Source organism: Hypanus sabinus, chromosome 4 (assembly GCF_030144855.1).
Source record: "Hypanus sabinus isolate sHypSab1 chromosome 4, sHypSab1.hap1, whole genome shotgun sequence".
Lineage (NCBI taxonomy): Eukaryota > Metazoa > Chordata > Chondrichthyes > Myliobatiformes > Dasyatidae > Hypanus > Hypanus sabinus.
In genome coordinates this window covers 53,154,880-53,182,777 of record NC_082709.1, presented here as the reverse complement: position 1 = coordinate 53,182,777, position 27,898 = coordinate 53,154,880, and the positions used below count along the sequence as shown (strand labels likewise).

Sequence of the window (27,898 nt, the reverse complement as noted above, 5' to 3'; positions counted from 1 at the left end):
ATTTGTTTTTATAGACATAGCACAATAACAGGCCTTTCCAGCCTAACAAGACAGCCTGTTCAATTACACCCATGTGACCGATTAACCTACTAACCCATAGATCTTTGCAATGTGGAAAGAAACCAAATCCCACACGGTCACAGTGAGAATGCACAAATTCCTTACAGGCAGCAGTGAGAATTGAACCCGGATTGCTGTTGCTGACAAAACATTACACTAATCGCTATGCTAGCATGCTGCCCCAGTTGGTTAATGAAATAAACTGATGGAATGATTTAACAGAGAGGTATCTTGCTCTTAAAGAATTGTGGTGCATGTTAAGGAGGCAAAAATTGATCTTTTCAATAGTTTATATTTACAGAATGTAACTATAAGACTATATATGACTATATTTTTAGCCTGAGTTTGGCGTCTACCTGGAGATTCTGAGTGGAGTCTGTTAGGTGTTCATATATCAGGAGACGTGCAAGGTGTCGCCAATACTTGGGATGAGCTCAGACAGGTAATCTTTTCCTGGTCCTTCACTTACAGTATGTCTGTAGTGACAGTAGGGTGGAATTTGTCGGTACGCTCAGTCTGCACAATTTCCTGGTCTCCACCCCACCAGCATCATTTTAGTAGGGAGTCAGTGCAGTGGGCATGGGAGGGGAGGTGGTGGCGGCGAATGCCAAGAGTAGCTCTGACTTCTGCCTCTATGTACGAGACCTCACAATTTCTTGTGGTCGATGTTTCCTCAAGGTAACCCAGTTTAAGACCTCAGAACATCATGAGAGGAAACAGCCTCAGAGTAGAAAGAAGTCCCTTTAGAACAAGGATGGGGAGGGGCTTTCATCAGCCAGAGGGTGGCAATTCTGTGGAATGCATTGCCACAGCAACTGTGGAGATGAAGGAATTGGGTATAATTGACATTCGCTTTAAAAGCATTGTTTTTTAAATTTTTATAAATGTTTTATTTCTCTTAGGTGTTATGAGCAGAAGGTAACAGGGAACAGAGAAGTTGGCCTGTTCTTTTGCCAGAGAAAAGTAAATAATGTAGAAGGAGCTGCAGTATGGAGGAGTGGATTGACCAGTCATCTTGCAATTTGGCCCATTCTGTTTCCACCCAACTAAGAACATTTGTGCAAGGAGTGAGGAAGATGACTGCCTCACAGAGCTGATATTGGGATGCAATGGGATGTGGTATGTAGTAGCCTCTGCTGTACTCCAGCATTACACACTTTCTCCGCTGCTCAGCTTCTTTCCTGCTCGTCCATTTCCAGTTCTCTGGAGATCAAGGCAGGGATGGAGCTCAGCCAACGCCTGCCACTTGACAGTCACCTAGTCATGGAAGGGTTAAGTTCTCAGCAAGCTGTTGTTGGCCAATTTCACAACAACATGCTGAAAGAGGAATGCAATATAAAGAATGTGGACGTTAATGCATTGAAATATTAAATTTTGAGTTATTTTTATATCTGCCTTGATGTCCTCTCATATACTGCCTCCCAGGATCAAACCACAAAACCATGCGAATTATTTAACATCTCCATAATGTGGAGTTTTGTTCACATCCCTTCCAGTACAAGAAATGTAAAGGGCCGAGGTTTACAGGAATTGATGCAGCAAAATAGAATCGAACTAATTAGAGAATAAAATCACTTCAATAGGGCCGTATCCTTTTATCCCTGAGGCGAATTTGGATTTATTCAACTTATTTCTGATTGAAGCCATAATTTGCTTTATTGGCAGAGTTGCCTCTGCCACACTCCCCCCCCCCCCCCTTTCTTCAGGCCTTCTATTTGGAGAGAAACAATTTCTGCATTTCAGTTCTCCGCAGTGCTCAGAACAGCCAACTCGACACCATGCCGAGTTGAATGCCTCTGACCATGAACATAATACAGAAACTCTGTGCTGAAACCTCTTGGATGTCAGGCGCAACACTGTCTTCACTTTAATGAAAATATGTGAGGATCTTGTAAAGTAAGAGTGCAGGACTCTGTGGCTGAGGGCTGACAAACTCCCAGTAAACAGGGGTTGGATAATATTTACCATTGTTTATGAAGTGTTTTGTATTGTTGGTTAACTTCACTGAAAACTACTGAAGAGAGAGGCATAACCTCAGTACTTACAGCTATCCTTGCTGGCCGGAAAGGGCAACTAGAGTCATCAAATTCTAGCCCAGAATTTTTGGAGCAGACCGTTTCTTGCACAGCAAATGCCAAATCCACATTGTATGACAATTTTCCTGTGGGAGAAAGCTACATGAAAAAACAGGTGTCAGTTACAAACTCTCAAACATGACCACCAGCTATGCTTTGAGGTGTATCAGCTGTTGCTTTCAGCATTGCAACAGGAAAATTGCCCGGTTTCCAGCTTAGTTATTTTCTGCTTCATGTGATGTGGCATTTAGAAGCTTGGTGCACTCGTCTGTGACAGATGGGCTGTAGAAAATCATCAGCAAGTTACGCCGAAGACTATTCACTCCAGGTAATTTTCTGACCAAGAGTCCAGACCACTTCCCAGGTTTCTGGGGCAACTCTTCTGGTAAATGGAATGCTATACTCCTCTTACAAGCAATATCTTGTCAGGACTGCTACACACTCCACATAAAGAGATCAGAATGAATTTAATCAGATTAAGCAAATTAAATCAATGTGTCCTTCTGGTGCAAATTAAAAACTGTTGTAATTGAGGGAAGCAGATGTGGTCTAACATCGTGGGATTGGGTGGATGTTATTATGGGAGATTTGTGAAGAGTGGTGTGATCATGAGGGGTTAGGCTGTTGTGGGGTGCTCGTATTACACTGTGAAGGAATTGAAGGGATAATGGAAAAATTAGAGTGTTGCTTAATGATTGTAGAAGGATTGTGTTTACTGTGGGTGGGGCTGTGATCACAGGAAGCATATGATTGTCTTCCGTGGGGAGCTGGCCTTGTAGAATGAGGTGTGATGGTGTTAGTCACGGTGGAGGCAATGATGACCTCAGGAAGGGGGTGGATTGTTCATTCAGGGGTTGTAGTTGTGTGTGCTGTCTGTGACTAGGGGTGTGTGGTAGCAACAGTAAGACTCGGATTTTGGAAGGTTAAGTGTGCGGAAGGTTGTCAAAGGGTTTTGATGGGGTGGCTTTCGTGTGAATGGAACTAAGGCGCTACGATCACAGGTAGTTTCTGAACTAGGTGACAGTGATCAGCAGCTGGTTGTGTGGAGTCACAGGAGGTTAGGGATGGAATGGATGACATTAGTGCACATAATGATTGCTGTGCCTTCAGGAGGCGTTGCTGCTCACCCTGCTCATGGAAGAATGGGATTAACCTTCTTAACGTTCAGGGTCTCTTGATCCTGGCATTGGATGACACTGAGTAGATCATATACTACTTAGCCCAGGAGGCCACTGAACTGCAATAACCTCCAATGTGTGAAATGAGGTCCTCATGTGATCTGGGTTGACTATGGGAGGCCCCAGGAGAACAAGGCCGGGCTGAAAGCCAATCCTAACACTACCTTGCCTCCAGGGGTGAGAGCGAATCAAAATCTCCTCTTGATAATTCACCAGGTAGTTAATTGCAAAACAGCAAAGAAGCAGAAAATGAAAGAGGACTTCTTAGCAAACCCTCAAAAGAACTTTACATTTGTTTTGCACAGATTTGACTCTAATCGGAATCAAAGAAGGGCTGATGTCCAACTGGGGTTCACCCTCTGAAGAGCGAGTGACAATAAAATTCTGCTCTCACTGGTATTTTTCCGGAGTTTAAGCAATGAAACACTCAGGGACCAGAACATGCTTACGTCTGTTACTGTGCTGCTGACAATGCCGCAAAGATGACTGATTTCACTTATTTCATTCAGCTTTATAATCGCTGCTCTCAGGGCATCCTCGGGGTTTGGCACTCCTGTAGACAGAAAAGGAACAGTTGCAGAAAATATTCCGGAATAAACTCAGTTGCTTTGTTCAAGTGGTATTAGTCAGAACTCATTAGAATAAATTTACACAATGCACCCTTTACAATAAATTCTTCTTACACATGGGTGGAATTACGCTGATGGAAGCTCATTATCAATAACTCCCTACACTCTGAGGTGCCAGTACCTACCTAAGCAGTGGAGGATCTGCAAGGCAGCGATGGCGAGCAGGAAGGTTTTCATTCTGCTTCGTGTGAGATGAGCAGGCTGGTTTTTCAGAGCGAAGGAGCTGTTACTCTCTCTCGATCTGCCCTTGCCTCACTGGCTTTGGTCTTTTTATACTGTGCCTCCACCACATTCAAACACTGACTCATATTTGCTCAGTTTGGTGATTGTGGGCACAGAAATCTGCTGACAACTGAGCTGTAATATGATTAAAGTTTCTGTAACTACAGCCAGATGTTTCTGTTCTAAAAATGTAAACGCTCAGTTGCAAACTTTTCAGAGTGCAGAAGTAACAGCAAATAACAGAACTATGCATGGATTCTTAGTAAAATAATTTCCTTTAAGAATTTTTCTTCAATTTGTGTGAGTTGATTATTGGCAAGTTGTTGTAGTGAGTCTCTCTTTCAAAAGGTTTATTGTTTCCTCAGATGAAAATATATACAAAGCAACCAAATTCTCCCACATGACTCATTCATTTAGTGCATGAAGTATATGGTGGCAATGATCTTGACCAGAGGCTGGAGAAAAAACAAAGCAACAATTGTGAGAGAGTTAGAAGGATTATCCCGCCAGAGATTCTTAAAGCAAAACAGTACGAATCATTAAGTAAATCAGAAAATGCTGAAAATATCCAGTCGGCCTGACAGCATCTGTGGAGAAAGAAACAGTCAGTGTTTCAGCTGAAAAACCATTGATCAGAATGTTTCTTTTTACTTTCTACTTTCTTTCCATGACCTTCAACTACCATTCAACCCAATGAGTCCTTATTTTTTGTGACTGTGTTTTGAAAGGCAGATCATTAACTGAATGGTGAAGATCCAAATATTCTTCATCCACCAGTTCCCACATTCTATCCTCAAGAATCTCCATTTCTCCTCTATAAAATGTCATGTTAACTAATCAAGTTACAATTTCCTTGGAAGTCCATTACTAAATCCTTAATAACTAAGTTTAGTAAATTACTAATCACTGACAATAGGCATTTACATGCAAATATAACACAGTAGCTTTGCTTTACCTGGATGTTTCCTGGATTCAAGAGTATATAATGAGAAGCTGGATAAACTTCTTTGAAGTTTGGATAAACTTCTTCTGGTTTCTTTGGAGTATGAAAGGTTAGGGGGCAATCTAATAGAAGTACATTAAATTTTGAGAGGTATAGATAGGGTAGGGAGTTAGAGTCATTTTCCCGTGGTGGATGTGTTAGATCCTAAAAGGTATAATTTTAGAGTGAGAGGTGGTAAGTTTGAAAGAGATTTGTAAAGCAAATTCTTTTTTTACACAGAGAGCAGTAGGGACATGCTACCTGGGGCAGTGGAGGAAGCAGATAACAGAGCAACATTAATGGGCACGTAAACTGGCAGGGAATGTAAGGATGGAGACAAGGTTCAGGAAAATGGCATTGTCCAGATTGCCATCATGATCAGCACAACCATTGTCTATCTGCCTCTTCAAGTCAAGCGAGGAGCCATACTGACTGTATGTTGAAATCTGCCTCAAGGATCTGCATTTAGCAAAACTTGATCAAGAACTGTATAACAATGAATTTCATTTATCTGGGTTGGGCAGAAATGGAAGAACCAAGTTGCCTAGAACAATGATAACAATTCCCAGCAAATCTGGGGTCCACACTGAGATTCACGGTAAGATGTTGTTTCCTTCTTGGCATGGCTACCTGCCACGCATCCAACTGTACCCTTAGGTCAGCTGCAGGGTCATCAACCGGGGACCACCACTCATTAACGCTTAGCCCTGGTGTGCCTCCTGGTGGTGGAACAGTGACAGGGACGTTCTCCCTGCCACCACCTGCATTCTCCAATGGGGTTAGTCCATCATTCAAGTTCTGTCCTTCCTCCTCAGCCACAGGCAAAAGTTGCCCTTTTCTGCCTCCTCAGCCATCTCTCTTGTGGCCTTCCTGAGCCTCACTCCAGTCACTGCCCCATTAAGGAATAACAAAGTGCCGATGAAGCCCCAGCATCCTACCTTCACAGGGTAGATGATGGTCCTCCAACCAGCTTCCTTACACTCAGCTGCCAGGTCTGAGTACTACAGAATGAGAAATGTAAGTGAAAACTGTTGGTTTCGAAGTCTTACTCTTGCAGTGGCTCCACATATGTTGGGAATTTATGAATGTGGTAATCTATGTGTGGAGTGATGGGAAATGGGCGAGGTCTTAAATAAATACTTCCCATCTGTATTTACCATGGAGAAGGAAGTGGAAGCTAGTGATAAACACAAACTGCTGCAGGAAATCAGCAGTTCAAACAGCAACACACACTAAATGCTGGAGGAACTCAGGCAAAAACATCATCAGGACTGAAGGGACTTGGTCAGAAATGTCAGCTGTTTATTCCCTTCCATATATCATGCACGATCTGCTGAGTTCCACCAGATTTTTGTGTGTATTTCTCTGGATTTCTAGCATCTGCCGAACCTCTTGTGTCTAGTTCAAACCACATCTGTGGGGATAAAGGATTTGTCACTATTTCTGTAACAGGACATCAGAAGCTAATATACACAGACTGAATAGTGGTATCCTGGAATATGTCAACATAACAAAGGAGGATGTGTTAGATGTCTTAAAACATATTAAATGGATAAATCCCTGGGGTCCAAACAGGTGTTAACAAGGATATTATGGAAAGCTAGGGAGGATACTGCTGGGATCCTGCAGAGGTACTTGTACCTTTGTTAGCCATGGGTGAGGTATTGGAAGACCACAAGGTAGCTATTGTTGCCTTTATTTAAGAAGGGCAGCAGGAAACCTCATATCTGTGGTGGGAAGGTTACTGGAAGGAATTCTAAGGAGCATGTTTAATTCCGTAGGACATACTTTATTTACATTCAGGAAAGCAATAGCAAATTATGAATAGTCAGCATGGCTTTGTGCATGGAAATATTTGAAGGGAGACCAAGAGGATTGATGAGGGCAAAGTAGTAGATGTTATCTGTATGGTCTTTATTAAATCCTTTAATGTGATAGCTGATCTAGAAGGTTAGATTACATGGAATCCAGGGTAAATTAGCTAGTTGGATACAAAAAGGCTTCGTTTTAAGTGTCAGAAAATGGTAGTGGAGGGTTGGAGAATTGGATTTTTATTGTCACCTGCACAGAGGCACGGTGAAAACCAGTGTTATGCATGTTATCATTGCAAATCACTTCATCACATCATACACTGAGATAGTGCAAGGGACAAGTAATGACAGAATATAGTATATAGTGTTACAGCTACAGAAAAAGCATAGTGCAGGCAGACAATAAGGTGCAAGGCTTGACAAGATAGGTTGTAAGGCCAAGACGCAATCTTATCGTACAGTAGACCATTCAATACTATTATAACAGTGGAGTAGGAGCCTTCCTTGAGCCTGGTGCTACGTGATTTCAGGCTTGTGTAATTCCTGCCCAATGGGAGCCAGAAGAAGAGAGAACAACCAGGGTAGGTTAAGTCCTTGATTATATTGGCTGCATTACTGAGGCAGCAACAAGTGTAGACAAAGCCCATAGAGAGGAGACTGGATGCGTTGATTTGCGTCCTCAATAGTCTCAGGCAGAGTGTTTGCCATACTCCATGATGCATCTGGAGAGGATGTTTTCTATGGTTTTTTTTATCAAAAGTAGGCTTTATTGATAATAAAAATACATTCAAATGAAGGAGTGCAAAGAGTTTTTACATTCATGGTTACTGCTTCAGTGGTGTAAACTTTTAAAAGACAAAAAGTAACACCATTGTCACACACATGGTGCTGTGAGGAAACACTTCTTCATTGTTTGAGGGGCTCCCCCCCCACTCAGCCTTTCCATATGAGGTAGCAGAAGGAGACTGGACTGCGGTCCTTCACTGGAGAGCTTAAGCATTGGCTGCACTGAGCTTCAGTGCGACCCTCGGCACATACTCCTGCTTCTGGACTGTGCTTTTCTGTAGCATTCCCTTACTGACATCTTCAGCAAGCTTTGAGCAGAACAAAGTGCATCTTTCATTAAGTTGATGGCCTTGCAGTAGCATTTCATGTCTGTCTCAGTGTGTGCCCATAGATCAGAAAGACCTCTGATGCTCCGCTGCTTGGGATGAACCAGGTCACGGAACTTTGCATATAATTGCACACCCTGTTAGCAAGAACATAGTTTGCAAAATGGTGAATAACCATTTCTTTCCATCACAGCCATCTCAAGGGCAACATGCAAAGGGGAGGGGACAGTGGAAGTGATAGAGGAAAGCTCTGACTGGGAGGGTCCCTCTCACCACCAGACAAGTGAAGTCTTGATGCTTGTTGGTGAGATCTAGTGATGAAGCATTCTGCCAGGTGATTTGGATTGTTTGCTCAGGGAACCACCCAACAGTATTCAAAATGTCCCTGTCCCACAGTGTCTGCGCAACGTTTTGTACTTAACACTGCCTGATAGACTTGTGGTCAAAATGTTTATTTGGAAGAACTCTTCCATGAATGACAGGTAGGGCAGCAATGTTCAGCTGACTAGGATGTTGCTTGGTAACAGGATGAGGCTGATCCTCAGCAACACCAGCAGATAGAAGCTCAGCATGTAGTGCCCATGTTCTTTGGTCCTTACACTGCCTGATACAGCTACACTTGAAGATAGTCATCAGGTTGAGAGCTAAGTTGGATATGATTTTGCCCACATTCTCAGGGGTGTGCACCTGCCCTTACAGAGTAACTTCATCTCAGACCCTCTGATAAATTGGACTTTGTCCCAGGCAATTACGAAGGCAGAGGAATGCAGAACAGTCCACAACTTCACCAAGTACAGCAGCGCTGAGAGCACACCGTACTTTATGACCAAGTTCTCCCCAGTTATTGACAGAGAACACCATTTTCACAAACACAGTTTTTGTTTTACTTTCCCAATCCACCAGCCAATTCTTGTTACATATCTTAGACTTTACAAACCAGAGTCTCAGCACTTTCAGGTAGTTAGACCTGACAGTGAAGAAGACATTGGATTGGTCAGCCATTTGCCAAAGACCATGGCCTGATCTTGTTTTGACTACGCTTGACTCTGGGAACAAATTCAATCTCAGACCGGTCGCAGATGCTGATCAAGCTGTAAATTTTCATTGGATCGAGGATGAAGATGGGAACATCGTCCATGTACCAGGAACTTCTGTCTTGTGTGACTCCACTGACTGACGGTGTCACCCCTCTTATACTCTCATCCTTCCTGACAGAATCAGCAAAGGGCTCTATATAGCACACAAACAAAACAGTGGAGAATGGAAAACCCTGCCTGATTCTAGACGATGGGGAAACTATCTGTTTCCCATGCATTAATTCACTGCACACTGCACTAAAACATCCAAGTACAACAATTGGATCGAATTTCTGACTCCCTCCCCAAAGCTCAATTTGGAGATCTTGTCCATCATATACACATGTGATATTCTGTCAAAGGCCTTCCTCTGATCCAAGCTGACTAGACAGGATCCATTCATCTGTCCTACATGTAGGCAATGCTATCCCTGAGCAGTGCAAGGCTGTCAGTGATTTTCCTCTCAGACCCAACTTGAGACAGTTGACATGGTGTGCGATGGCCTTCGAAAGGATCGCTCAATCCACATTCAAAAGAGAAATGGAATTCCACTCGGTGACATCCTCCCTCTCTCCCTCCTGCTTGTGGATGAAGATGAGAATGCTGTTCTATATGGAGTCTGACATGTAGCCAGCCAGGGATGTAGCAATATACATTTCCAGCAGCTCCGGCAGAACCAAGTACAATTCTGCCAGTAAGCCATGTCTTCTGGGAGTTTTATTCATGCCGAGGGAGTGGATGGAGCCAAGCTGCTCCTTCTCCAGGGTTAGTGGCAGGTCCAGACTTTCTTGCTTGCTGTCATCTAACACCTCTGTGTGATGGAAGACAGGAAGCTCTTGGAAGTTGTGTTGTCTGTAGTCTTCCTATCATATGGATCAGCATAGAAAAATCTGTAGATCCTGTATGTCTGCCTGCAAGGACAACTACTGAGTGGTCCTCTTCCTTAAGGTTGTGGATCTCAGAGCTCCTCCATGAACCTTTCAGAAGATGAAGCATGAGCACATCTCATTTTGCTCCACAATCATCAAGACAGCAACAAAAACCAGCAGGGACATCAGCCCAACAGACAGAGGTAAGGAGTAAAGCAGACGAAAAAACATAATCATTCTATATGTAGCTGGAGTTTCAGAGAAACTCAGAAGGATTTTCAATAAACACCAATTCCCGGTATTTCTCAATCCTGCAAACACACTCAGATAGAAAATCGTCCACCCTAAGGATCCTATACCCAAACATAAACAGAGCAATATTGTATATGCTATCCAGTGCACTGAGAACAGCACAGATTTGTATATTGGTGAGATAAAACAGCCACTTCACAAACGGATGGCCCAGCATCCGTGGGGTAAATCCTCAGGTCAACACTCAGCTGTATACCTACACCTGAAGGACAAAGGGACACTCCTTTGATGATAACAATGTGAACATTTTGGACAGGGAGGACAGGTGGTTTGAAAAAGGGGTCCAAGAAGCCAGCTTTGTCAAACGGGAAAACCCATCCCTGAACAGAGAGGTTGGAGTATGACACTACCTATCTGCTACTTACAATGGAGCCCTAACATCTCCACAACAGTTCACATCTCCATTCATGCAAAGATAAGACTAATGACCCTCTAATTAACTCCATGACTCTTAACGACCCTCACGTGAGTGCTATTAGAGTTTATAAAGGTTTATAAGCCGGAAGACTACCCACCATGGATCAGAACTGAAGAAGCCTCTGGGTGAGTGGTGAAATGGCTTCTAGACAACACAGCAAGTCCAGTTGCCTTGATTTGCTACTGCTTGATATCTGGCAAGTTTCTTCTTCATCCTTTATCAGTTAGTGCATAAATAAAGTAATGAGGATGTCTCAAGGGGTTGTGTTATGTTCTGTGTGTGAGATGTGGGGATTCTGGGAGACCTTCAGCTGCACTAAGCTGCAACTCCTCAGAATGTGTTAAGGAACCAGAGCTTCAGCTTGATGGACTTTGGCTCATATGTGAAACAGAGAAGATGATAGAAATAAGCTACAAGGGAGGTAGTCACCTATTACCTGGGTGAGTGTTAGGAGAAGGAAAAGAAATGGGCAGCCAGTGCAGAGTACCCCTGTAGCCATTCCCCATAATAATGTATACAAATTTGGATACAATTGAGGGGATGACCTACTGGGGGAGTTGCAGCAACTGGGTCTCTGGCACTGTGGTTCAAAAGGGAAGGGGAAGAAGAAGATGTAGTGAAAGGGAAATCCACAGTCTGAGGAGTAGACAGAAGATTCTGTGGATATGATAGAGATAACCAGTTGGTATGTTGCCTCCCAGGGTCAGGGATGTTTCAGGCTGGGTCCATGACATTCTAAACTGGGAGGGTGAACAACCAGAAGTCTTGGAACATATTGGCACCAATGACATAGATAGGAAAAGGGAGGAGGACCTGAAGAGAGAATTTAGGGAGTATGGTAGAAAGCTGAAAAGCAGGACCTCCAGGGTAGTACACCCTGGATTGCTGCCAGTCGCATATGCTAGAGAGGGTAAGACTAAGATGGCTTGGCAGATGAATGTGTGGCTGAGGAACTGGTGTACATGGCAGGGCTTCAGATTTCTGGATTATTGGGATCTATTCTGGGGAATGTATGACCTGTACAAAGGGGGTGAGTTATACCTGAACCCAAGGGTGACCTATATCCTTGCAGGTAGGTTTGCTAGGACTGTTGGGGAGGGTTTAAACTAATTTGGAGTGATAGGGCTGAGGATGGGGCAGTTGGTTTACAGGGAGAAGCAGTGTGCACTGAGACTGTCAGAAAGGACAGGCAGATGAGAGGGGAAAAATTTCAGCCAAAGGGATCATATGTGGTGTAATGGGGGACAAAAATGAAAGAGGTGACAAATACAAGACAGAAAGTGTTATATCTCTATGTATATAGAATGCAGTATAAGATAGATGATCTTGCCATCCCTCAACACTGTAATAAAAATGATATATTTTGCCAGGACTTTGTGCTGAGAAGCTTTTGGTCTAGCTACCAGTAATATAATTTTTCAATACGATTCTGCCAGTTGGGATATACTCCCATTATAAATATGCAATTCTGCACAGTTAGCTGTCTATATTGAAATGTCTTAGAGTACTAGAAGGCACATGATAAAATAGGCTGTAGTGTCACACACAAGGCTGCTTAACAGGCTACAAACTCATGGTATTACAGCAAAGGTTCTAGCATGTACAAAGCAGTGGCTGATTGGCAGGAGACAACTATTAAAGGGAGCCTTTTCTGACTGGCTACTGGTGATTAATGGTGTTCCACAGAGATCTGGTTGGGACCAGTTCTTTTATGTTATAATTCAGTGATTTAGATGATGGAATTAATGGCTTTGTTGCAAAGTTTGCAGATGATATGAAGATAGGTAGAAGGGCAGGTTGTTTTGAGGAAGAGAGGCTATAGAAGGACATAGATAGATTAGGAGAATAGGCAATGTGGCAGATGCAATACAGAATTAGGAAATGTGTAGTTATGCACTTTGGTAGAAGAAATGAAAGTGTTGACCATTTTCTAAATGGCAAGAAAATACAAAAAACTGAGGTGAAAGGAGATTTGGAAGTCCCTGTGCAGGATTCCCTAAAGGTTAATTTTAGGTTGAGTCTGTGGTGAAGACGACAAATGCAATGCTAGCATTCATTTCAAGAGGACTAGAATATAAAAACAACAATGTAATGTTGAAACTTTGAAGCACTGGAGAGGCCTCACTTGGAGTACTGAGCAGGCTTGTGCACCTTATCTTGAAAAGGATATGATGACACTGGAGAGGGTTCAAAGGAGGTTCATAAGAACCATTCCAGGATTGAATGGCTTGTCATATGAAGAGTGTCTGATGGTTCTGGGCCTGTATTCACTAGAATTCGGAAGAATGAGGGGTGATCTCATTGAAACCTATCGAATGGTGAAAGGCCTTGATAGAGTGGTTGTAGAGGGGATGTTTCCTATGATGGGAATGTCTAAGATCAGAGGACACAGCCTCAGAGAGGGGTATCTTTTTAGAATGGAGATGAGGAGGAATTTTTTTTTAAAGCTAGAGTGTGGTGAATCTGTGGAATTCCTTGCCACTGGCAGCTGTGGAGGCCAAGACCTTATGTATATTTAAGGCAGAAGTTGATAGATTCTTGATTGGTAAGGGTATGAAGGGATACAGGTAGAAGGCAAGAGATTGGGGCTGAGACGAAAATTGGATCAGCCATGATGAAATGGCAGAGCAGACTAGATGGGCCAAATGGCCTAATTCTGCCCCTATATCTTTTGGTCTTATGTTATAATAGGTGATTATAGCCATTGAAACCGTGGCTAATCATTTATTGTTGCCTTTGTGTTGGGTGGGGGGGGGGGGTGGGTGTGTGGAGGAGATTTCTAGGTTCTTTCCGAAAGACCTGATATGTTCAATAAAAATCTTTTATACTTCCCAGTTAATGCTTCATGTGATGCAGTTTAATCAGTCACAGCAATGGAATGGATAGCAGATTCATTGTGCAATGCCCCTTGACAATGGGATACATTTCATGGCCATTATCAATTTTTTTTACTTGTTTTTGCCTCTTTTCTGATAATGCCTCTTCTCCACTACTAATTTCTGTCAGCTTTAAAGTTTGTGGTTGTATGCTTCACACCAGTATTTAAGACTGTATGGTCTTTGGCCTGAAATGACTACTGCCCATTTCCCTTTATAGACACTGCCTGACTTGCTGGGTTCCTCCAGTACTTTGTGTGTGCTGCTTTAAGATTTCCAGCATCAATAGAATATTTTCCTTTTATGGTCTTTGGCTACTTTTCCCACGTACAGGAAGGCTGACATGGTTCCACTTATCAGTAGAGCTGGATTGTACTGATTATAGTTGATTTTTTTTCCCCTGGAAGGAAATATCAGTGTTGAGCTATTCCAATCATGAAATAAGAACAGGCCCTTTATCTCCCTGCCAGCCATGATGCCTAGCTACACTAATCACACATGTATGCATTAATTCTGTATCCCTGCATGCATTGCTTCCATGACTGCTGTCCTGGGAGATCAGCACTGGTGAACACACATTCTCCCTGTCAGGTGAGGCCCTGGTGATCACTGATTATCCCTGTCTGGTAAAAATTGGACACTTAAACAAGCTGAAGAAAAACCAAGGAGAACTGTCTTTCTGAGCATATTCTCTTTCCTGTTCACTCCAAGGAACTTAAAGCTCTCATCTCCCGAACTCAACACTTTTGATGTACACAGGAGTATGTGTACTGACCCCCCTCCTGAAATCCAGGTTTTTTGTCTTATTGACATTGAGGGAAAGGTTGTTGTCATGAAACCATGGAGTACAGGGATTACTGCTGAGTTATTTATTGTTTATCATATATATTAGTGAGTTGGGCATGAATGTTTTCATGATTATTAATTTTGCAGATGGCACCAAAATGAAGATTGTCAAGGATACAAAAGGATCTAGGCTAACTGGAAAAGTGGATAAGGGAATGGCAAGTCAGCAAGTTTGAAGTGATGCATTTCTAAAAACTAGACTGAGGCAAAATCTACATGGTGGATTGTAGGGTCAAGGGCAGTTTTATAGAACAAAGAGACCTTAGGGTACAAGTACATAGCTCCATGAAAATGGTAGCACAGTTTGACAGGAAGGTGAGGATATTGAATGTCTTGTTTGCCTTTATCAGACAAGGCACCAAGCACAAATGTATGGGTGTCATGTTACACTTGATGAAAATGTTGCTGAGGCCACGCTTAGAGTACTGTATGCTGTTCAGTAGAGAAAGATGAAGCTAAGTGGTGCAGAAACAATTCACAAGGATGTTGTTTGGATTGGAGAGCATGGGTTAAGTGAAGAGATTGTATAGTCTGAGATTGTTTTCCCTAGAGTGGAGAAGGCTAATAGATGACATGATAGATTCATACAAAATCACGAGAGGCAGAGATAAGGGTAAATAACCAGTGTCACTCATCTGTTTCTTACGTTCAAATTTCAAAGTAAATTTATTATCAATTTTAATATACATGTCATTATATACTACCTTGAGATTAATTTTCCTCCAGGATTTTACAGGAAAATTAAGAGTTTCTAAAACTAGAAGGCATTGGTTTAAGGCAAGGAGGAAGTTCAAAAGGAATCCAAGGGTCCACTTTTCAGAGTGGTTGGTATCTGGTCTGAGCTGCCAGAGGAAGCAGGAAGAGTAACAGCATTTCAAGTGCCTGTTAAGTTGGCAGATGTTGCAGGATGATCGGAAAAAGGGGATAAGGCTCCACCGTCAACGTTGAAGACACAGCCACTCTTCACCTCCCCCAACCAGAAATAGTGTACGTGCCCATTGTGAATGTCCTCATGCTCCTGGCTTGTTACTTTGAGGGAACAGGAAAGTGCATGGCCACCCGGAACCAGTTTTAGATTTGGACCAACAAACAAGTGCCAGGTGAAGCTCAAGACCATAGCACATAAGAGCAGAATTAAGCCACTCTGTAATTTGTGTTTGCTCTGTTACTCGATCTTGACTAATTTATTGCCTTCTCAAATCCATTCGCCTGCCTTCTCCATGTAACCTTTGATGCCCATACTAACCAAGCTATCAAGCTCTACTTTGAATAGACCCCATGTTGTGGCCTCACAACCATCTGTGACAAGGAATTCCACAGATTTACTACCCTCTAGCTAAAGAAATTCCTCATCTCTATTCTAAACGTATACCCCTCGATTCTGTGTGTAGTGTGAAGCAAACCATTTGAAGTGTTAATGCCTTGCAATACCTTGCTAAGATCAAGGTGATTATGATACATAGGAGATGAATTTGACTATTTGCCTTATCAAGTCTGCTCTGCCATTTCATGATGACCGATCCATTTCCCTTTCAGGCCAATGATCCTGCCTTCTTCCCATTGCCTTTCAAGCCCTGACCAAAAACCTATCAAACTCAGTCTTAAATACACCCAGTGATCCGGCCTCCACAGCTGCCTGTGGCAACAGGTTCCACAGATTCACCACTCTCTAGCTAAAGGAATTCTTCCTCAACTTCCATTCTAAATGAATGTCCCTCTATTGTGAGTCTGTGCCCTCTGGTCTTAGATACCCCCACTATAGGAAACATCCTCTCCACATCCACTCGATCTAGGCCTTTCAATATTCAATAGATTTCTAATAGACCCCACATTATTCTTCTAAATTCCAGCAGGTACAGGCCCAGAACCATCAAATGCTCTTCATACAATAACCCTTTCATTCCTGGAATCATTCTCATGAACCTCCTATAAATTCCCTTCAATGCCGGGACATCCTTTCTTAGATAAGGAGCCCAAAACTGCTCACAGAACACCAAGTGTGGCCTCACCAGTGCCTCCACATTACATCCTTTCTTTTATATATTCGTCCTCAAAATGAATGTTAACATTGTATTTGCCTTCCTCACCACCTTCTCAAAGGCCTTCTAAAAATCCAAATACAAAACTTCCATTGATTCTTCTTTGGCTATCCTGCTTGTTATTTTCTCAAAGAATTCAAACATATTTGTCAGGCAAGATTTTTCCTTGAGGAAACCATGCTGATTACAAACTACAGTACATTATTATGTGCTTCCAAGTATCCCAAAACCTTGTCCTTAACAATTGACTCCAACATTTTCCTGACCACTGAGGCCAGGCTAACTGGCCAATAATTTCCTTTCTTCTGCCTCCCTCCCTTCTTGAAGAGTGGAGTGACATTTGCAGTTTTTCAGTCCTCTGGGACTGTGCCAGCATCTGTTGATTCTTGAAAGATCATTACTAATGCCTCAGTAATCTCTTTACCTTCCTCTTTTGGAATCCTGGGGTGGAGTCCATCTGGCCCAGATGACTTATCTACCTTCAGAGCTTTCAGCTTCCCAAGCACCTTCTCCCTAGTAATATCATATCTGCCCCCTGACACTCCAGAAAATCTCTGGCATACTGCTCTTGTTTTCCACAGTGAACATTGATGGAAAATACATATTCAGTTTGTCTGTCATTTCATTATCCCCTATTACTACCTCTCCAGTGTAATTTTCCAGCAGTTTGGTATCTACTCTTCCCCCCTTTTACTCTGTATCTGAAAAAAACTTCTGATATTCTCTTTGATATTATTGGCTAGTTTGCCTTCATATTTCATCTATTCACTCCTCATAGCTTTCTTAGTTGCTTGCTGGTGGTTTTTAGAAGCTTCCAATTATCTTACTACCCACTAATTTGTGCTCTATTATATGCCCTCTCTAGTGCTTTTATGTTGGCTTTGAATTCCCCTGTCAGTCACAGTTGCATCATCCTGACTTTAAAATACTACTTCTTTGGGATGTGTCTATCCTAGGCCTTCCATTACACATTACAGTGTTGAGGGATGGCTCCGCGAACATGTAACTAGCCAGAATATTACATAACAAAAGGACCTGCCCTGAAGTACATTAATTGAATTTGAATTGTCATGGGTACAGTGAAAAGCTTGTCATGTGTATCATTTATATAATTTTTTTATAACTGTGCACTGAGGTAAAAAAGCAATCACAAACAAGAGAAAATCTGCAGATGCTGGAAATCAAAGTAATACACATAATGCCAAAGGAACTCAGCAGGCTAGGCAGCATGCATGGAAGAGGGTGAATAGTCCTGATGAAGGGTCTCAGCCTGACAAATTGACTGTTTACTCTCTTCCAAAGATGCTGCATGGCCTGTTAAGTTCTTCCAGCTTCCTGTGTGTATTGCAAAATACAGAATAATGTGTTACAGTTATAGAGGAAGTGCAGTCTAGGTAGATAAGTAGGTGCAAGATCATAATGATGAGAATTATGAGATCAAGATTCCTTCTTATCAGTCTATGTCCATACTACACCAGATAAATCTGTATCCGAAGCTTTTTCTGTTCATTTTTACCCTTCGTCCTTCATCCCTTCATCCCCTGAAACTGGAGATTTTCAGAAAAGCTCTCCAGGGTGTGTAATTTTGAAAACGCCACTTGGGCAGTCAGTGTGGAGGGGGTAACTGGAGAAATCTGAAAATGTCATGACTTGCCGGAACAGATTGTGACGGCAGCACGGCCATTTCATTGTTTTCTTGAACGCAACCTAACAATTTCAGAACAGACGGCAACAAGACTGAAGCCAGAAGAGTTAGAAATGTACTCCTCTAAAACTTTGACCCATAACTTACTGAATAAATAAGTATACACATCTATTGTCAGAGAAGTATTTGGACCACCTTCGACAATAGATGTGTAACAGCCTAATGTAACATTGTAAGGAAATACAAGATAACACTGATGCAGATGTGTTTTATACATTTAACAAGGGGCTTTATTAATGCAACAGAGTTAGTCAATTTTTCAATGTTCGTCATCAGCTGGGTCATACTGTCCATGAACTTCCTGTCCATTGCCTCCTTGCGCTCCAGTATTTGTTTTTATTTTACTTTTAAGTCCTCCTGCGTGAGAGCCAAAAGCTGTCTGTCTTAAGTTTTTTCTAGTCTGTAACTGAACAGACGTGCACCATCTTTCACAGCGAGATTCGACACCAAACATGTCACTTGTTTTTGGTAGATGTGTCCTGCGCATGCGCAGTAGGAGGAGATTCACTGAAATATCCGTTTCAATGTGGACAGAGATATTTTTAAAAATGCATGGTGTGGAGGCCTATCACTTTTATGCAAAACCAACATTTTCAAAATTATCCAGTCTAGTGTGGACGTAGCCTCAGATAGCCCTTGACATTTATATAGACGACCACTTAATGTTTTCACTGATCTCCTCCTGAAGTTTTCAATGGCTACCAATTAATAGGAACATGATGCAGAATGCCCCACACCAGTGATTGGTTTTAAAGCACGCTTTAAAGTATCAGTTGAAGTTACATTGGAATAGTTTTTATTTTCTAAATGCTTGCTCTGCCAAGTCTTGAGTCCTCATTTGAATAAATATCTGCTATCATAATTGCAGAACTCCAGAATAATCCCTAATGCTAGATTGTCTGAAAGATGACAAGATATCCATGCTTCATTTCTAGAAGAGCTGCTCACATCATTTTCTTACCTGCATTTTCATTATGTCCTTGTGTTAATTGTTAAGTTTCAGATATGAGCCAAATATTAGAATGGCAAACACTTAAGTAACTATCTGTGGGATATGAAGACTCGAACTCGGATCAGTTAAATGGTATCAAAATCACATCACTATTGAGTTCAGTGTCCAGTTCCTTCCATAGATTCTGCCTGACCTTCTGAATTCCTCCAGTGATCTGGCATAATGAATGAACTGTCCATTTCCCACTGTGTTGCTCCAGAATTCTAGCACTTGCAGTCACTTGTGTGGTGACTGTGAGCTACTTCAAGCAAATTGTGAAGTACATTGTACTTTAAAAGGTATTGCTGGGCAATCCATTTTCAGGATTTAGCATTAAAAATAATGTTAATTTATTCCAGCAATGTTCTTATAAAATAATAATGCATACCTTCTGTTCAGATATCTTGCCCTTTTTAGAAGAATGGTGACACCTTGTCTCTGTCCTCTGGAGCAGCCTTGGCTTAGACTCTTAGTTTTGATAAAAGGCAGTCCTCAAGTCAGTGTTCAGTAGATGTTGTGGAGAAAAGGCTTGGTGTTAGTTGTGCAGTAACCTCTCACCATGCACTCCACAACTTCCCCAATGAACTTGTGGGTGGGCTTGTTTTTCTGAACTGAAAAGTGAAAATATAAAACTTAAAGGAAATATTGACCTTTTCCTCAGGCAGGCAGTACCAGCAGTAAAAGATCTGGCTGTCTTTCAGCTTGGCTAACATATGAAGGGAATGGGACAAAGCTAGTTTATAACAAACATCAGTTTCTCTAATGTCTAGTAATTTCTCCCTCTTCCCCCTTCTCACTTTTTCCATCCCATATTCTGGCTTTCTTGCCTCTTTCCTCTTCTCCTCACCTGCCTATCACCTCCCTCTGATGCCCCTCCTCTTTCCCTTTCTTGTTCACTGTCCTCTCCTATCAAATTCCTTCTTCAATCCATTACCTATTCTACTTATCACCTCCCAGTTTCTTATTTCATCCCTGCTGCCCCACCCATCCACTTTCCCTCTCACCTATCAACTGACAACTCGTACCTCTTCCCCTCCACCATCTTTTTATTCTGGTTTTGTCCCCTTTACTTTTCAGTCCTGATGAAGGATCTTGGCCCGAATTGTTGACTGTTTATTCCTTTTCATAGGTATTGCCTAATCTGCTAAGTTGCTGCAGCACTTTGTGTGTGTTCTAACAAACCTTTTAGTTATGTTATGAGGTTTGTTTTCCAATCATTGTACTCTTTCATTATCTTTCCCACACCACAACAGCGATGGAGGTTATTTCATTGGTTTGGAATCGTGTCTTGAGAAAGGTGCCAGGTAGATGCAGGAATGGAACAAAAAAATGGGGCAGTTTTAAAATGGGTAAGCGATCTCTCAATTATCATGTTGCCACCAGTTCTCAGAAGTTCTGTCAACCCAAGTCCACTTGGCGCATGTAACTGACCAGCTCAACTTAATTATCCCAATAAGAATTGTTTCTTTTTTCCTCTTTTAACAAAATCCTGGATTAATTGACTTCTTTGCTCTTGAGTAACCTTTTTCACTCATCTGCTCTTACTTGCGTTAAATCTATTAATGTCAGTCATTTGATTGACCTCTGATTTGGTAGTCGTGCCAAATATTGCATATAAGTTAATGCAGTGCAGATATCCCATGATATACAAGCATCTAATTTACAAATTTTCACAGTAATGCTGTTGATTTTTCAGGATAGCTAAGATTGATTAATGACCCTTTTGCAAAAAGTAAAGCACTCGTGCTCTTAAATGCAGTCTGCATTCTTTCTCAAACTATCTTGTTTTTCTCAAAATTGTAAATTTTCCAGAGCATGGCATTTCAGAATACATTACAATTTATTCTGTGCATCATTCAAAATGGCTTTGAGAATCCCTCGGGCCTCTGAAGAAATCAAGGCAAGCTGAATGCATTAAAAGAGAATTGGATGTAATTAGCAGAAACATAAGATGAGCATTGTTGGACATCATTAAATCTTCTATAGTCAATGGTGCAAACAGTCCTTGACAACATGGACAAAAATAAAAGTTAATGCCTTTCATGTTTTCCCTGAAGTGTGTGTTTCGAAGGGACGGAAGTTATAAAGGAGAGAATCGAAGTATTAAGTGTGTTGTTGGAAGATCAGGATCAAATGTCTTTCAGTTTGATGTAGGAAAAAAATCAAGGCTGTTTCTGCAATATTTGTGAAAACATGAGGTGAGTAGTGGATAGAATCTGAGAGGCATACAGAGCTAAGACCTTCCCCCTATCATGTCCATGCCAGCCATCAAGTACCTATCTATACTAATCCCATTTACCAGCACTTGGTTCATAGTCTACTATGATTTGGGAATTGAAGTACTCGCCAAGATACACTCAGTGGCCAATTTATTAGGGACCTCCTGTGCCTAAGAAAGTGGCCGCTGAGTGAATGTTCATGGACTTCTGCCGTTGTAGCCCATCCACTTCAAGGTTTAACGTGTGGTTCAGAGACGCTCTTCTACACATTACTGTTGTAATCCATGGTTGTTTGAGTTATTGTTACCTTCCTATTGGCTTCCTGTCAGGTCGAACCAGTCTAGGCATCCTCCTCTGACCTCTCTCATTAACAAGAGACTTTTGCCCACAGATCTGCTGCTTACCAGATGTTTTTGTTTTTGCATCATTCTCTGTAAGCTCTAGGGACTGTTGTACATGAAAATCCTAGGAGATCAACAATTCTGAGATACTCAAACCACCCTATCTGGCACCGACAATCATTCCACAAAGTCACTGAGGTCCATTTCTCCCCCATTCTGATGTTTGGTCTGAGAAACCTCTTGACCATGTCAGCATGCTTTTATGCATTGACTTGCTGTCACATGATTACTTGATTAGATATTTGCATTAATGTGCAGGTGAACAGGTACCTAATAAAGTGGCCACTGAGAGCATTTTTTACGAGGGAACTTGCCTCCATCACCCACTCTGGAGGTACCTTTCAACCACCTTCGGAGTGGAAGAGTTGTTCCTCACATTCCTTCAGGATCATTTATCCCTGCGAGGTGGGTTAAAACTCTGAGCAAGAGTAAGACGGGGTTCATGCAATCTTAACCAGGATAGCCAGGGACACAATGAAGGCAAGGAATGTAATATTGAGTTAAACCTGCATTTAATTCAATGCACAAGGTTTAGCAGGTAAGGTGGACAAATACAGAGTGTAGATTGTCTCTGAGGACTGGGAAGTTATAGCCATAACAGAAGCATGACAGAGACTGGCAGCCCAATATTCCAGGATACAGAAGCTACAGGTGAGACCAAAATACAGGTATGCAAGGAGGAGTGTAGCCATTTTGATAAGAGGACAAAACAATAGTACTTTGAAGTGATGTTTTGTAGGATTATCTAGTGAGGTCATATGGGTACAGCGTAGAAGCAAGAAGAGGAGGGTCAATCTAGTGGAGCTATATTAGAGATACAACACCCAGTTGTCAGAAGGGACTTCAGGATCAGGTGTGTGGAGAACTTGATCATAATTCTAAGGATAAAGGGGTTGTATTAGTGCTAGATTATAATTACTCTGGTGTTGATAGGACTACACAGGGTGCTAAGAGTCTGTGTCCAGGAAAATTTCCTGAATCAATAGAAAGACAGCACTGCTTGAGAGGTGTAATACTGGACCTTCCCTTAGGGAATGAGGCAGGGCAAGTGACAGAAGTGGCAGTCAGGGAGAACTTTGTGCTTAGTGACCATACTTCCATTAGTTTTGAGATAGTCATGGGAAAAGGTGAGGACAGGCCTACAGGCTAGGGTCCTAAACTGGAGCAGGGCTAATTATGTAGGAGTTAGACAGGATCCAGCAGAAATTGTATGAACCTACTTGAAGGGAAAGGAATGGAAAGCAAGATGGAGCTTTTAAAAGAGTGATATCAAGGTCCAGGATTCACAAGTTTTTGTTAAGGGGAAGTGTAAATCTGGCAAGTTTAGGGACCATTGTCTGACAAGGGAAATTGAAACTCTTAGTCAAAACAAATGAAGTGTACATTGGGTTTAGGAGGGTTGATTCAAGTGAATCCCTTGAAGATTATAAAAAGATTAAGAATATCCTAAGAGAAATCAGGAAGGCAAAGAAAGGATTTGAGATGAACCTAGCAGGTAAGGTTAAATATCATCACAAAGGGTTCTATAGCTGCAGTACATTAAGAGTAAGAAGGTGAACAGGGAGAGTAATTTCTCTTGGAGGTCGGCAGGGAAGCCTACATCTTGAGCGATAAGGAGATGGGTGGGATTTTTAACCAATATTTAGTGTTTACTGAGGAGAAAATCATGATTGCTCAAGAGAAAAGGACAACAGAAGGGTATTCCTATTATGAGGATGTACTTGCATCCTTGCAGCATATTAAGGTGGATAAATTGCCTAGACCTGACCAAGTGCATCCTTGGAATTTGTGGGAGGTGAGAGAAGAAATTGCAGAGGTCCTTGTGGAAATATTTACTTTGTTACCACTGATGAAGTTCCTCAAGACCGAAAGATGACTGATTAGGCAGAGCCAACATGGTTTTGTGACTGGGATGTACCATTTTGTGTTTTGCTGAAAGGTAAAATAGGATGGGGCTCTGAAGGTTGTCTCTTTCAACTTTAGCAAGGCCTTCAAGGTCCCACATGGTTGGCTGCTCTGGAAGATTAGGTCCCATGGAATTCAGGAAGAGTTAGATAGATGAATTTAGCCACAAGCAAGAGAAAATCGGCAGATGTTGTAAATCCAATCAACACACACTAAATGCTGGAGGAACTCAGCAGGCCAGGCAGCATCTATGGATTCAGCATTGGCTCGGAGATAGGAAGCAGAGTTTGGTAGTTTCAGAATGGACACTGGTAGCCAGTGGTATGCTGCAGTGATTGGAATTGCGATCCTTGTTACTTATAGAAATGATTTGGGTGGAAATGCACAAGGGTCAATCAGTAAATTTGCAGATGACACAAAGTTAGAAGGTATTGTTGATTCTGAAGAAGGTGATCCTAGATTATAAGTGGATCTTGATTGGTTAGGAAAGTGGGCTGAGGAGCAGCAAATGGATTTCAGTACAGATAAGTAATGCATTTTGTAAAGTCAAACCAGTATGGGACATACTCTGTGAATGGTGGAACACAATGGAACAGAAGATCCCGAGAGTACAAGTGCATTGTTTGTTAGTGGTGTCACTGATATATAATGTAATACATTTAGCATGCTGGCCTTCATCAGTCAGGACACTGAGTATAGGAGTTAGGATATTGTGTTGCATTGGTGAGTCTGCACTTAGAGTACTGTTTACATTTTTCGTCATCCTGTTATAGGAAAGATGTGGTTACTCTTTAAAGAGTCCAAATATAGGTTTTGCCCAATAACACCAGTTCATTGTCAGAGCACATGGTCCAGATACCACTGCCAGCTCCCTGCAGTGCATAATAAAGGCATATTTCTTCAAGCAATGACAACCGTCTTTCTGAGAATTTGGAATAGGTACTGATAGAGAACGTAGACCTGAATGTGGATTGTAGACTAAATTTAAAATGCAGCCCTAGCAATAGTTTCTTGGAGCTGTGGACATCAGTTAATTGAAAACCAAACAATGCTGATTAAAGGCATTTTGGGTGTTTGGAGTGTGGGTGCAAAAATTGTATGTAATTCAATAGAAACATTGTAGATCCATTATAACTATATGATTGCCTTTGATCTTTAGCATATAAAATGTCATGCAATATTGGGTCGAACAGATCTCTTCCTCCAGAGAGTCTCCTTTTGTTGAATAAAAGACTTGTATCTACCAGCTGCATCTCTCTGACGACTTTGTTTGCATTACAACATTTGGGTTCATGTGACCCAACACGTGGCCAGCGATCTCACCAATCTAGGTGGGTAAATATTTTTGAAATTAGCATTCACACTTGCAACTGTTCGGGTCGGTGGCTGCAGGTTCATGAATGTTCACAAACACAACAGAGCTGAACGAGTAGATAAAAAAGTAGTGTGTGCATGCATATGCGTTTAGGTAAGAGACTAAACATTTGTGTTTTAGTTTGGTGAGCCAGGGCCACCATTTGTGAAGGGTGGTTACTGATGGTTCGGGATGCCATTGGAAGCACGTATATTCGTTCTGGGAGCTATATTTTGGCAGACGCGTTTGCGGTGTGTGTGGTTTAAAAACACATTTGTAACTTTGGTGCAACATAGAACCATAAAAAACCTACAACACAATACAGGCTCTTCGGCCCACAAAGCTGTGCTGAACATGTCCTTAACTTAGAAATTACCTCGGGTTACCCATAGCCCTCTTTTTTCCTGAGATCCATTTATCTGTCCAGGAGTCTCTTAAAAGACCCTATTTTATCTGCCTCCACCACTGTCGCCGGCAGCCCATTCCAAGCACTCACCACTCTCTGCATAATAATAATAATAATAATAATAATTAATAATAAAAACTTGCCCCTGACATCTCCTCTGTACCTACTTCCAAGCACCTTAAAACTGAGCCCTCTCATGCTAGCCATTTCAGCCCTGGGGGGAGAAAGCCTTTGACTATCCACACGATCAATGCCTCTCATCTTGTACACCTCTATCAGGTCACCTCTCATCCTATGTCAGTCCAAGGAAAAAAGGCCGAGTTCACTCAACCTATTCTCATAAGGCATGCTCTCCAATCCAGGCAACATCCTTGTAAATCTCCTCTGCACGCTTTCTATAGTTTCCACATCCTTCCTGCAGTAAGGCGACCAGAACTGAGCACAGGACTCCAAGTGGGATCTGACCAGGGTCCTATATAGCTGCAACATTACCTCTCGGCTCCTAAACTCAATTCTATGATTGATGAAGGCTGATGCACCGTATGCTTTCTTAACCACAGCAACCTCTTTGAGTGTCCTGTGGACTCAGACCCCAAGATCCCTCTGATCCTCCACACTGCCAAGAGTCTTACCATTAATACTCTATTCTGTCATCATATTTGACCTACCAACAGTTAGATGCAAAGGAATGCAACAAGCATTGTGAGTTCCGAAACACAAGTACATATTGAACTCTGTGGATTTAAGTGTGTGCTGTTTAATTTTTACCCCTCATTTATATTCTGCATAATGTGGGAAATAGTGTGGAGATATTTGAGGGAAAGTTTTACCCATGTACGTTGGGATAGCACCTACTGAGGTCTGGCAGAGTCAGGTCGAGAACTCTGATGACCTGAGCCAGCCCTTGACCTTGACTACAACCATCCATAAGCCCTTCACCCCTGGGGGAGAAGCAAAACGTTTTGTCAGAGCTGCCCTCACTGAAGTCACATGTGAGAATAGAGAGCTTTGGTACAAGTTCAAGGAAATGGTTGAAATTCACCAGATGCACCCCAAAGATATACATGTGCTGGTAAAAGCAAAGTGCTCAGAATATGTGGGACAGTATGGTCCGGGGGTGCAGGATGGTACATGGGCAATAACTGGGAATGCCAGCACTGAAGAGAGACATCGCTTCTTTAAGGGGGAAATGAAGCAGTGACTGGGGAACGATAATGTCAAAGGTTCAGAGAGCTGATGAGCCAACTTCGATTATGCAGATTGTAAATATCAGGCATACGAGTATTCAGGGTTTGATAATCAGGGAGGGACAACCCAGTCTTCCTGAAAATGCTGAAGGATGGCCTGTGCTCAGCCCATCAGAAAGGGTTTGATTTGGAGATAGTGGTGGGGTTGACTTGATAGTGTCTTGGGCCAGTGAGATGGACCAGCGGAGGAAGACAAGTCATAAAGCAGCTGTAGTGAATGTAATTTCCATGACATCACAGAGAACTTGCTTTATGTGCTGGTAGCTGGGTCACAGGGCAAGGAAATGCTGGAATAGATGAGGGAGGTAAAGGAGATGATTTGTTACAGTTATGTCTTCTCAGGTCATGGTTGGCAGTGTCCTAAAAGCAGAGAAAAGTGTGAAAATCACTCACCAAACCAGGCAGAATCCACAACAGCACCCTTTCTTTCCAATTTGACTGCTGAACAGTGAGGTCAGACAAATAGCTGACAGCCACCTCTATTGCCAGTAGTGGTCATCTGCAGATGTATACAAGAGGTTTATTAGCAATGTGAAGTGTTACTGGACAAGGCATTGTCAGTATCAATAACTGATCTACCCTTGCTCATGTCTGGAAAGACTATTTGCATTAGCAGTGCAGGAGGTGAAACAATGAAGGTGGAGAGAAGTCAACCCCAGGTACTTGGGAGTGCAGCTTCCTGTAGATTTCTGGCTGTGCCCAAACAATGAAGATATTATCCTGGGGACAGACACACTGAGTAAGGCAGGAGTTATCATAGAGTCAGGAAAAGGAGAAATAATATGGACAAGACAGGGACAGCAAATGTTATAACCCACAGAGCAGATCACATGATCCAGAGAAAGACAACAGCACCAACCTGGAAGAGAGACAGGGCAATATGTGGGAATCATATCAGAAGTTCCCAAGAGTCTGGGCTGATAAAGTTCCATAACTTCAACGGCATGGTAGACTGATAAAGAGAAGAAAGTACACAGTGACTGAGGGTAGACATCCAGCCTGAATAGGGAGTGAATACAAAATGAGTTGGGCCTATTCAGCGGTTGGGACAGCGAACGACTGAACAGTCCAGAAGGAAATGCCTCCTAGGAGAGGTCCTTGCAGTCATTCAAGTAGAGACAGCTGCCACCGTACATTGATGACAGGGCCTGTGAGCCTAATAACT

At 42.2% G+C, this 27,898-nt stretch overlaps 1 protein-coding gene across 3 annotated transcripts in view; it reads right to left on the bottom strand.

Annotated features, from left to right (window-relative positions):
- LOC132392765 (secreted phosphoprotein 24-like) overlaps window positions 1-27,898 on the bottom strand; it is a 53,712-nt gene that overhangs the window by 5,510 nt on the left and 20,304 nt on the right. For 2 of the 3 annotated variants that reach the window (XM_059967088.1, XM_059967087.1), the window contains exons 2-6: window positions 27,127-27,232; window positions 19,590-19,812; window positions 4,068-4,619; window positions 3,763-3,866; window positions 2,106-2,234 (exon numbers count right to left, since the gene is read on the bottom strand). In XM_059967088.1, the coding sequence (XP_059823071.1) occupies window positions 2,106-2,234; window positions 3,763-3,866; window positions 4,068-4,119 (285 nt within the window). In that variant the 5' untranslated portion in view covers window positions 4,120-4,619; window positions 19,590-19,812; window positions 27,127-27,232. The remainder of the gene's footprint in view (window positions 1-2,105; window positions 2,235-3,762; window positions 3,867-4,067; window positions 4,620-19,589; window positions 19,813-27,126; window positions 27,233-27,898) is intronic. The other variant, XM_059967089.1, reaches the window with a different exon arrangement.